The sequence below is a fragment of the Cupressus sempervirens genome, chromosome 8 (genome assembly GCF_028749045.1).
Source record: "Cupressus sempervirens isolate cs-2001-9-10 chromosome 8, ASM2874904v1, whole genome shotgun sequence".
Lineage (NCBI taxonomy): Eukaryota > Viridiplantae > Streptophyta > Pinopsida > Cupressales > Cupressaceae > Cupressus > Cupressus sempervirens.
This window is the reverse complement of record NC_143125.1, coordinates 112,759,009-112,771,847: the sequence shown is the minus strand read 5'-3', so window position 1 is coordinate 112,771,847 and position 12,839 is coordinate 112,759,009. Positions and strand designations below refer to the sequence as shown.

General features: G+C 34.6%; 1 protein-coding gene across 4 annotated transcripts in view; it reads right to left on the bottom strand.

Moving 5' to 3' along the window:
- LOC149541837 (uncharacterized) overlaps positions 1 to 9,018 on the bottom strand; it is a 55,735-nt gene extending 46,717 nt beyond the window's left edge. Inside the window, exons 1-2 of one of the 4 annotated variants that reach the window (XR_016355376.1) lie at positions 8,716 to 9,018; positions 4,437 to 4,676 (exon numbers count right to left, since the gene is read on the bottom strand). Coding sequence is in view for 3 of the 4 variants with exons in the window: in XM_089796912.1 (XP_089653038.1) it covers positions 4,437 to 4,676; positions 8,716 to 8,991 (516 nt within the window). In the remaining variant the exon portion in view is untranslated. The remainder of the gene's footprint in view (positions 1 to 4,436; positions 4,677 to 8,715) is intronic. The other 3 variants (XM_089796912.1, XM_089796910.1, XM_089796911.1) reach the window with 3 other exon arrangements.
- Positions 9,019 to 12,839: the final 3,821 nt, after the last annotated feature.

Genomic DNA, 12,839 nt, shown 5'->3' with positions numbered 1-12,839 from the left:
CTAAACTGCAGATATCCTCACCAAGTCTCTTAGTCTAGAACAGTTTGTCAAGTTTAGAGGGCAACTTGGTGTAGTTGAGATTAGCCTTAAATCCACTTAAATACAGCTTCAAAACTTTGCAAATAAAAAATTGTCATCAAAAATGTTTTTTAGGTGTTTAAACATAGGAGGAAAGACACCGACAAATTTTTTCAAAAAAACACTCCCAATCAATTTACTTGGCAAAAACTCGAGACTCATCGATTAATCAATGATTAGTCCAACCATGTTGTGGATAATGATGCTCTTGTTGAGAGAGAGTCTCAACTTCAAGTGATTCTTATTTTATGTTGATTAATGCATTCTTCTCTGTGAGAGAAGTTTGAGGTGATTAGTCCAACCATGTTGTGGAGAATGATGCTCTTGTTGAGAGATAGTCTCAGCTTTAGTGATTCTTATTTTATGTCAATTAATGCATTCTTCTCTGTGAGAGAAGTTTGAGGTGCAAGCCTTGTTGATGCATTCTTCTATGTCAAAAAGAAGTTTGAGGCGCAAACCTTGTTAATGCATTCTTCTTTGTGAGATTAAAGTTTGAGATGCAAGCTCTTGTTAATGCATTCTTCTTTGTGGGAGAGAAGTTTGAAGTGAAAGCCCTTGTTCTACCCTCTGGGGGTAGCCATGGTGGATGTCATGTTGAGAGGTTCCACGAAAACATCGCATTGAGCGATTTCATGATGAGAGTTTGTGTTTATTTCACACATGGGGGTAGCCATTTTGAACATCATGTTGAGTGAATGCATTATACTATCACATTGAGAGAATCTGTGACAAAGTTTTATTGTTAACAAATATGGGTGTAGCCATTGTGTTTGTCATGTTGAGAGACTCCATGACATGAAATTTGCAAATGATATCTCCTTTCGCTAACAGGGAGTGTTAATGTTTTAGGTAGCATCAAGAGAAATCATTTACCTGCAATGGTTGTGCAAACATCTTTGATGATTCCTTGCTCTCAAGCTTTCTCAGTTTGGTGACACTGAGTATTTCCTATTACTATGCTGAAGCGACTTTGTTATCCTGTTGGTGCTGATGAATTCATTCTTTCTCTGCCGTATTCATTCTCAGAAATCTACAGTTGCCTTCATGCACATGTCATTGGAGATGGCTGTTATTGTAATGATAGCTCTTCACCGTATTGGTTTTCTTTTTGGCAGTCTCTTTATATGTTCTGAATATGTATCATATTCCTTTTGAAACTGTTACCGCCTTATATTAATGAAAATTATGAACAAGTTTCATCGAGCATTAGGCTCAGGTGGAAATGCCATTCATAATGTTATAGGCATCCTTCACATGTCCACGTGGATGTGGTGTTGCTTGAGGATTCCAATTGTCTTCTTATTGTAACTGCCATCGACTCATCAAGTGTAATGGTGATATCCCTTCAGCTTTTGACAAATTTGCTATTTTTGGTACCGTGTTTAGTATGCTGGACAATGCAGTGTGGTGGGCTTCTTTAGTGGAATTGGGGGTGACTTTGGAAAAGGGAAATATAGCATTTTTCTGTGGCAGTTGAGAGTATTATATATCTAATATAGTAAGCTCTGCAGCTGTCACAGTTCTATTTTGCATATGATCCGTGCATGATCATTACAGTGGGTGAATCATTTTCTTCTGTCTTTAGTATCCAAGATATATATAAAGTATTATATGTATCACAATTAAAAAATGAAAAGCATGAGTTGCTTGGTATGTTAAAGGGATACTCCTTGGTTGTTAAGTGTTAACGATTGTTGATTAGATTATCTCTGATTAAGCTTGAGATAGAGTTTTTCAGCTTTCAACTAAGCATTGAATATTTGGTGGCTGGTTTTTTCGCCCTTGAGTGAGGGTTTTCCCAGGATATTTTTTGTATCATCTGTCCTTGTATGTTTTTGTGTTTCAGATTTTTATTGCTCTGCTATATTGGTTCTAAATTTAACAACCTTCATTTGTATACTACTAGCCATTTCTGATTCTATCTGTCAATGTGAATGGTCTTTCTTTATTTAGTATTTTGACGTCTTTGGTGTGAGTCTTTGGTAATTGTTATGAAAGTTTTGAAGGAGGGATGTTTTGCTTGTGCTGGATATATTTGTCATGGCAAGGTAGAATATAGGATCGCTGAAGGCTGTCAAATGCATTTTAGGAAGTGGAGGGATTAAGGATGATGCTACCCTATATTCTCATGCAACAATAGTAGCAATGTTTGAAGCTAAGTTGGTAACAGCAATGCAATTGGTGGATAGAGCATCAGTCTAGAGGCTCTACTAGTTTGCACAGCAGCAGTCATGGACGAGAAAGTACCACCAGTGGAGCATGTGTTTGGTCATTTCCGGATATTCCTGCTGGCCAAGGGGTCTTACTGAGGCATATGAGGCATCAAGATTTGGTTATGGAGGTTGGCAACTTTTCTGATTTCTGTCAAGATTTGAAAATGCTCATTAAACATTTTGTTCCATCACAACATATGGGTTTGCTTAAGGTGATGAGTAGTGCCACCCTATTGAAGCTGGAAGGTGCAAATCTGGAATGCTCATATAGGTGATTACAGATAGGAAAGAAATCCAATTTGAAAGACTCGTAAATCTGCAAAAAAGATAGGGGCAATGATAAAAAAAAGTGGCAGTCGCTTGTGATGGAGTAATTGCTCAGGCTTTCACCAGGCAATGGAGTACTCATTCATGCTTACAATCAGAGCAGTTCAAGAATTGCTGGTTGGGGAATTCCTCAACTCCCTTAAATATGTGTTTTTATGCTTAGTTTTGTTGGTTTTGTATTCTGTTTGTACTCTTTGATTTTCTGGTGAAGCCTGCAACTCCCTTTTGAGGGCAGTTTCTGCAAGATTTTGCTTATGTTTAAATTGCATGCTTCTGTTATAGCTTTAAGGCTGAGAACCCCATAATAGAAACCTGGTCATTTTACTGAAAAATAGTAATCCTTCATGGGTCTCAAATTTCAATGAAATGAATTCAATATGTGAATAAAATATGTTGTCCCCATGATGAAAGATCAGTTTATAAGCAAAACTTATATTTACTCGATGTTTTTTCACAAATTGAAAAGTAAACTATAGAAAACATTAAGGAAAATTAATAAGCTTCCATGATCAAGGCAATATAGGTACATGTCTAAGAGCTAAACGTGCTCCTTCTAGGGTTGAAATGGGAAATCACTACCGATAACACAATGAGTTCAATTCTTAGTAGTTAGTAGTTACATTAACACAACATTCACATGGCAAAAAGAAAGTCAAACCCTAATTTAAAAAAATTATAATTGTTTTGATGCAGATTTGAACCTAAGACCTCCCAAAAGAGAGGCTCGCAACTTACCACTGCAACGTGGGGTCACCCCTCAAACCCTAAATACTTAATCATAAAATATGACATTTTTTAACATCAAAAAAATGTGGGCTGTTGAATTCAATATCTTGCATTTTTCTTTTCAAAAAACCTGGGTGTCACCAAGCTGGACTGGGTCAAAAACATGCCAGTTTGATCTGGCACAGCCCAAGCATTGGGTGCTAATTACACAACTAATCACATTTTAGTGTTCTTATGTTTCAATGCCTTAAAACATTGAAAGCTCAAGTTTTAAGAGAAATTTATATTCATCGAATATTTTCCTCCATCTTAAGAACCCATAATTTTTTACACGAGATGCTAAAAAAATATTCATGACTCGAGAGTTCAAGTGAACATCATCTCCTAATAATAATTAATGTCTCTTTTTGAGCCAATGCCTGATTGGATAGGACAAAAAATCCTGATGGGGATGTAGGACCAGTGTTTCAAAACTCGCTGAAAATTCACAGAAATTGCAAGCTCTCATGTGATGGAGTGGGCAGCAACTCATTCATTTACATTCAAATGAGTTTTGATTAGTTCTAGGCAGGAACTTGTAGCAATACTAAGTGAGAATTCATGCTGGAAACCCGCCCAACACTGAATTTTGCAGAGTTCTTAGCATTTGTTGCCTGGTTTTGTTGAGTTTTACTGAGTCTCAACATTTAAAACTATCTGCAGGATCATAACCTAATAACAAGTTATTTAAAGCAACAGCTAACTGATCAACTCAAACCTACCTGCCTAGTAAGCACATTGTGATGGGGGTGACTCCTCTTTGGATTAGGTGTAATCTGCAGCTCATCAGGACCCATGTATATCTATTGTTGGATAACTTCTCAAATCTGACCTCAAACTTGGGAATGAATTAGATTTCACCAATCAAACTCACCGGCATAAAATTAAGAAGGGATTTTAAAATTTGTTTGTGGAATCTCACTATATATAGATGCTATAAAACAATATTGCATGCATGAGATCAACTATCAAACAGCTCATTCTGACAAACTTTCCCAGCTTAAATTTACATCATTATTCCTTCGATGCAATCCTAACAACTAACAAGCTCACCTTATTTGCACCACTGCAAACATTTCTATCTGATTTTGAACTGGGTAATGCATTTGCATACCCTCCATCTTTGTGTAATGCAGCTGCTTCAACCAGCATTTCAAAGCCTTGGTCATTTTTGCCATTTTTACTATTGCGGGGAGAAGCGTCTTCCTCTGAATCAAAGACATCAATCTCACATCTGTTTACAGCAATTTTCTCTGTATCTGAAGTTTTACTCTTACGAGCTGATCTAGGTGCCTGTACGGATAAATTTAAATAAATTTTAGTCCACCGCATAGCATGGATAAAACTATGAGCTGATTGCTACATATATACATGTGTGCCTGTGTATATTAACTTTTGTATTTATAGATAAAACTTCAGCTTATACAGTATGGAAAAATGGATAAAACCGTGGGGGATAATTGTTATACGCACAATGGGTGCCTTTGCAGATACAACTTTAGAAAGTCTAACTACTTTATTAGATTATGGAATATGAGATAATAGGTAACTGATATGAAATAGATGATCTTAAATGGTAAAGTGCTGAGACTTGCATAATGGAGTACGAGGTTTAAATCTTCAGGGAGATGATATTACATAATGTGTTGAAATTTATATAAGATATGAAAGCCAAAACACTGATTTGAGCATATCCCAACAGATGAAGCTCCATGCAAGTTCTAGATGACTTTGTTCAAAGGAATAATCCAGACACTCCACAAGGTAAGTTTTTCAAGCCAAAAAAAAAAATTGAAATTGAAAAGAATTTGTGGATAATTCTTGTATACATATGCAAATAATATTTATTATCTCTACATAATATTTTAACTCAAACAATATAGAAATTTAAAGAAAGATAAAGGCTGGATATGATTTATATGTATACAAAGGGTTGTTTCTGCAGTTAGAGTTCTAGCATGCGTGAAAAGTACTCAACCCAAACAATGAAAAGAAAGTGGTTAAACTTGAAAATAATTGTCATATCCACGAGTACGTGTAGGCAAAGTTAATCTCATATAATTCAAAAAGGTGTAAAATTTGGAAGTGTTTTCTATTTACAAGCCTGCTTACCTGTCCAGAAGTAGTGTAGCACATACAAATAAGATTTGACCTAAGCAATGAGAGAGAAAAAATGAAACTGGAGATGAACTTTTATCATTAATCTAGTTGTTCTGCAGATAAATACAGTGTGTACAGAAAATATTGAGTAAAATTTCTGAATAATCTCTCTTTACATAAATGGATGCCAAATTTTTTAATGCTCGGGTATCTGTTGATAAGGATTTGGAATATCTAGACAGTATTTAGATCAGATCATCAGACAATCTAAAAAGAGGTAAGGTTTGGGAATGATCTTTGTATACATGACTGTGTGCCTCTGCAGATAAATTCTAAGTTTAGACAATACAAAAAAGGAGCAAATTTGAGGGGTGGCTATGATGACATATATTTGACATATGTAGATATAACTTGAACCGAAAAAAATTTGAAATTCTTTTAATTTGGAGGAAATTGCTATTTGCATCATTCAGCGCCTGTGCAGATAAATTCTCAATTTGGAATCTGGATAATATAAGAACTGGGTGAAGTTTGAGATAGTTGCTAAATACATAATTGGGTGCATGTGCAGAAAAATATCTACTATGTTTAGACAAATTTTAGCTGAAATAAAGTGACAAAATTGAGGGTAATGTTGATTCAGGGCATCATACAAACCAATCAATAAATAAGATCCATGCTGATCCCTTCAACATCCATTAAAAAAATTCATTAATTAGAGGCATCTTATGAGGTAAAACAAAACATGTTTATCAATACTTCATCATTCACATAGTCTGACTTCTATTCCTGATTATATCATTCATAACTTTTGTTCTTGAGATTTTCTTGCCACAAACCTTTGGAGGAATTGTTCCAAACTAGGCATATTAAAACCATATCCAAAGCTGAGCCAAATCCAATTAATCATTTACAAGTTATGGTCTCTGCACCAAACCCATTTTCACTGTCATAAACTAGAAACAAAACCTGTAACCCTGCCTAGGGCATCTAATATCTTTCTCAAGATAAGTCCAAATGACCCCAAACCAATTTTAAATAAACCATTTGTGAGTCTAGTTTTATAATTTGTAAGTCATTAATTCTTCCAATGCATAAATCATTATGCAAGCATAAATCTTTTCTGCAATTCCATTGGAAGTATTCACAAACCACTTTTCACTAAACTATCCATAACTTTCACAAAACTGAATGAAAGTGACTCAAACCAAAAGTACATGAACATTAATTCACATATCTTTCCAATGAACATAATTAGAGGTCTTGATTCTTCCAAATGTATCTGTACCAGATGCTTCAATCCAATTGTAGTCATGGAATCTCAGATCCGCAAACAACAACTTGTGCCAAAACCTCCATAACTTATTCACTTCTCCACATAATCACTCCAAACCAAAACCAAAAGGAAGCTTATTCATCCTACTTAAAACAAAATACACTTTTTACAATATTTTCAGGCCGTACAGGTCCATATAAGACCTGGAAACAACATTAAAATAGTCAACACCAATCAAAAACAGCATGTTTTGAAGACACCAATTGATTCATAATGGTCTTCCTATTTCCATTCATGTTTGGAACGACCAATACAATGATTTTATAGTGTTTGTGGTGGTTTGTAACTTCCCAATCACCTTTTAGACCAATAATCCTCCCCTTTACAACAAACTTGCATCTTTTACAATATTTTATGCATTTTATACCTTTTTGCATTACAACATTTTTATGTCAATGTCACAACTTTGCAATTTTAACTCCAAACTTAATAAATCTTTGCATGGATACTTGAATCACCCTTAAATGGACTTTAATAGACATTTTACATCACTTTTAGCCTTTATTAGGCATTCATTCATAATTTGACCCTATTGACAAAGTAGGAGTTTAATTAGACAACATTGAAAATGTTGTGCAAATGGCTTCACATAGCCTTACATATGATTCAAATGACTTATTTCATAGACTTTGTGCTCCTGCACCAAATGTTATAAAGATAATTAGTTGATAATTTTTTGGTTCGGACAATTAAAAAGGGTAATATTTTGGAGGTGCTTGTTAAATACATAATTGGGTTTATATGCACACAAATTTTGAGTATGGCACTATAAATTCTAAGCTTAGACGTTGGGAAGAAAAAACAGGGGAAACAAAATTGACACTATCGACGATTTATATAATTTGATGTTTGCGCATAAACATTTAGTATGTCTAAACAAATGTTTAGGTCAAACAAACTAAAATAAGGGGGGTTAACTTTGGGGACAATTTCTATTTGGTCGTGCATCTATTTTAGGGGTAAAAACTAAGGTTGTGCAAGTACATATTAGGTGCATGTACAGATAAGTTTCTAGTGTGATCAGAGAGAGAATTTTCAACTCTCGCAATGAGAAGATTTATTAAAACAAAATTGAAGCTAATGGCAGAGAACGTAATTGGGTCCATGTAGAGATAAATAATTAGTATGTCTAGAAATAAATTGATCAGACAATCCCAAAACAGTGGTTAATTTGGAGATAATTTGTATATGTCCGATCATTCTTCTCAATCATTAAACATATAAACACTGAGGATGGTTACCGAATGTATGGTCGGGTGCAGATAATTTTCTAAGTATGTCGATACATGATTTTCACTCCAGCAATGGCGAAAAAATGGCGAGAAGTGAAGCTAATGGCTATTTACATAATGAGATGCCAATGCAAATAAATGTTAGTATTTAACGATTTAGGATTTCACGGGTACACATAATATGATTTGTAAAGATACCATTTCACAGTGTAATGAATGTTTAATATGTCTGTAAAAGATCTTAAATCCAACGATGTGAAAGATGTGCTTACATTGAGAGATAACTTCTGCATACGTGATCGGGTGGTTGCAAACATTTGTTTTGAACAGTAAAAGGGCAAAAAGGGTTAAAAGAAGGGGCTAAATGTAAAACCCATAACTGGGTGCCAGTACAAATAGTGTTTAGCTCGGACAAAATTGAGGGTACTTGCTATACGGATAATGGGGTAGCTAAGACGACAAAAATCCCGGCCTGTCCATTGACATTTCGGTTAGACAGTATAACGAATGAGTAAAAATTCGTGGCACAAGACCTAAAATAGAAACATTTAACCCACCACTTATACTCTCTATGGCCATCTAATGAGATAATAGAAATTTGATTTCCTCTCTGTACGGATTAAAGAGCTACGCAGCGATGTTGTAGTGACAAGAATATGCATACCTTGGGAAGCGCAAGTTTTTTCCTGTTTTGTGCAGGATTTCCTCTCTTGGGCTGAGATTTTTTTATTGGAGGCGAAGGCGTACAGTTAAAGTCTTCCTCATTGAAATCATAATCGGAATCCTCTGATGAGGAAGAAGAAAAAGAAGACGGGCCTCTCTTCTTTTTCTTCATTGATGAATCTGCAGAAGTGTATTCTTCTGTAAAACAGCTCAGTTGGGCTCCCTTTGTTTTCTTTCGGCAATAAACTTTTGCACTGTGATGTGCTTTTGCCTCCATTTTCCCACCATTTCATGTTAAAAGCCGATTAAAATTTTGAAACCTAACAAATTCAAAATATTAAAATTATTCATTATCTAAATTACTAAGACTTGAGGATAAAATTTGTAAAATTTGAATACTTATATTATATGTGTGGGCTTCAAGGATGAATAAAGGAGTTTTATTGATATTCATAAGATCAAATGGTCTAAGAAAGTACAATTTGCTTCTATTATAAATCTTGATTAAGAAATTTACAATTTTGTGAAGCTTCATACGTTGAAAGAGTTTGTTTATATTGTCCATCTTCAAAGTGTCTTCAAAATACTTATGGATGGCCTCTTATGTTGTAGACCTTATGATGATGTGTCACGCAAATCCAACATGTCATTTCTACAAAAGATTCAAGTTATGCCCCTTATTTTTCTTTCGAGTAAGTTTATCAAGTTGTTTCACATCTAAGGTAATATGCTTCGCTCTTTGGTTGCACTGTTGAAATTTTAGCTTTTCCCTTTATTGCAACCTTAAAATAAATTTTTTATTGTACTTCTATCTGGGGTAAATTCTTTGACAAAATGTGTTTTGTTTCGTACCATTTAGTTTTGTCTGTATTATAGGTCTAAACTTTTTCTAGCACTATCTATTTTATTTCAATCTTCCTATTGGGACATTTGTGTCACTTAATTCCTCACTTGTCTATCCACTTTTGTTTTTGTTTCCTCCAAGTCTTCTTCTTATAATTTATTTCCTCTTCGACAACAATTTTAGGCCATTGATGTTTATCCATACTTTCAACTTTTTTTAAGTTACTTAGCACACAAATTATTACTGATGTTTCCATGGGGAACATACCAACCTCATCTAAAAGGATTTGATATGGTGTCCTTGACTTGACTTTGAGATTGCTAGAGATTAAGTGTTGTTGAATTCCTTCTAATTTTTTCCTCTTGTGGTTTGATATGTTACTCCGCCAAACTTTACATCCACAAAGGACAACTAGCACAACCAACAAACGAAATAGAGACTGCTTGGTTTTCCAATCCCAAAACTCCATGTTCATACACCTATTATAAAGAAGTTAATAAGGTTGTCTTTCCTTTGATTCCTTTTTGTCCTACATGTCTCCTAGTTGAGCCTAATGTGAAAATCAACTCTAGGATACTTGTATTCATCCACCATCTCCAAAGAACGTCCCTTGAAGACAAATCTACTTTGTTTATTTTACTTATTCAGGCATGAGATCACGACCTTGGTTTTCGCAATGTTCACTTACTTCCAAGCCTTTTGGAAAAAGAGCTCCAAAGCCTTCAAATGTTCTTGCAAACTTAGGATAAAATTTATAATTATAATAAGATCATTTTCATATAGAGACAACCTCACTACATATTTCACTAATTGAATACCCTCTCTCTTATTATTGTTTAATTATTCTTCTAATTTATCAATATACAAACCAAATGAGGTGAGAGACAAAAGATATCCTTGTGTGACACCAATGTCACTGCAAAAGCACTCAAATATAACGTCTTTTATTTTTTTAATTTTACCTATAATATGTTCATAAAGCTTATGGACAAACACTCTATATTCATTTGGAATCGTAAGATCTTTCATTATATTCCATAGTTTTTGCCTACAAACAGTGTCAAAAGCTTTTTTGTAGTATACAAATTAATAAACGACTTCTTCCCTTAGGAGTCTTATATCTTTTCAATAAGGTATCTAAGAGTGATAAAATGATCAATGGCAAAATGTTTTGGTTTGGAACCAGTTTTCCCTTTTGCCTTTTTATCCTTTTACCTTTATATTTCTGCCTGGTTATTGATTATGTGTTCAACCATGCTCCCAAAGAGTTCACCGAGAAGAGGATTAATTGTAACAACACTAAAAATGGAAGGGTTATTGATATTGTTGGGTGGATATTTTGCAACTGACAGTTTTGGGTAAAAATTCAGTCACAAAATAGGATGACCAGCCACAGCATGTGAGACAGAGTCTCTCCTACCTTAAAGGGAAGGCTCCCCCTTCTTATTGTTCCTTGGATCAACTCAAGATAAGCAAGAAATTGAGAGATTTATAAAGAGGGTGTTACTATTATCCTTTCTTTTTAACTTTCAAAAAAGGATCCACTTATTCATAAGGTGAATAATGGGCAAGGTGAATCTCTAATTACACTTCTATCACGAGCTGGAAACAGTGATACCGATAAATTTTAACTAACTCAAAGGCTAGCCAAAATGTACCAGTTTGGCTCTAAGTTGTGTTGTACTTCCATATGGTAAAAGTTTTACAATTAAGGCACAAAGACTCCTAAAAGTAAGAACAATCTAACTATTTTGCGAATTAAGATGAAAATACAAGCCACAGACAAAGCTTCTAGCTATGGATTTTCACAATTGTTCCTAGTCAAAGCTCGGGCTTCAATTGTTTCTTAACTCTCTATGCTCTTTTATTGAACACACAATAATAACATGAATCAAGACAATAGGTACAAATTATACTCAAAGCTTGTAATTTGTTCTATCACAATTGCTTCTAGTCAAAGCTTTGAATCCAATTGCTTCTTTTATTCACTTTTCTCCCAAATTCATACTACACAATCAAAGTTATGCTTGCACAAATGTGGCAGAGCTTTCTTGCATACAACAAAAGATGATTTTTACAATGAGGGGACACTCCTTTATATAGGCAAAGAAGTTGAGAAAAAGGGGGAGGAAAAAGTGGGAGCAACTCAACCAACTTTGACCTAATCTAACTACAGAAAATAAAGGGTTACATGCAACTACACATGCAACTCGCATTACATCTTTTACATACATGTAACTCGCATTACATGTAATTACACTTTTTCATGTAATGCATCTTCTCCAACTACAAACATGAAAGAAGAAGAAAGAAAACAGAAGAGAAAAGAACAATTTTGAAAGGCCTTGTACTTGACGATGCAATCCTAGATGATAACAGGATTGGGAGTTCCTGTACCTTGTACTGTTGCATTCACATTGATAACCATAGTGTTGTGTCTTTTCATAACCTCTAGCTCTCTTTGATGAATTGTCCATTATCATGTGAAAACTTGATGTGATCCATCTTTTCTCGCTCAAGTTGTTGTGAATTCTCCTTTGTAGATCAGCACAAACTGGAGCCTTTGACACTTTGAAAACTTTTTTCACAATGTTCGGATGTACACTCGAAACAACTTTCCATCAACACCTTTAACTCCCTTTTTTTTTTCTTTTTCATTTTTTGAAGTAAAGTGTTTGGCGCATGGGAATGCGTGTAAATGAAAATTGATGATTTTCAAAAAGTGACTTGGGCTTTCAAGATGTCACTATGCGAAAAATGGATTACATGTAAATGCAACATGTAACAGAAGGTGGAGAGTGAAATGAGATGCAAGTGTGAGTGAAAGATACACTTTAAATGCATATGCGGATGAAGGCTAAGATGGAAAGCATAGAAAGATATGAAAACATGTATTTGCTCATGGAGGTGTGAATGCATATGGAGAGGAGAAAATGACATCTTTTTGACTTTACAAAAAGTGACTTTTAGTCAAAATTGGACCTTTTACATGCAATTACACATAAGACATTTCGTGTAATCATGTTGCGTGAATGAAAGTGAAAAATGAAATGGATGAAAATGGAAGTGGAAAATGGGACTACATGCATGTGTGAATGGCGAATGATGGTGAAAAACATGTAATCACATTTGTCGAATGAGATGTGAGGTGTAATGACATGGAAATGGAATGTGAAAAATGATGACGCTTTTGCATGTAATGAAGGAAAAATTGCATGTAATGAAGGAAAAAAAAAGTTTTTGGGAAAAAACTTACAACTTCTCCAAAATGGAGAAAAACT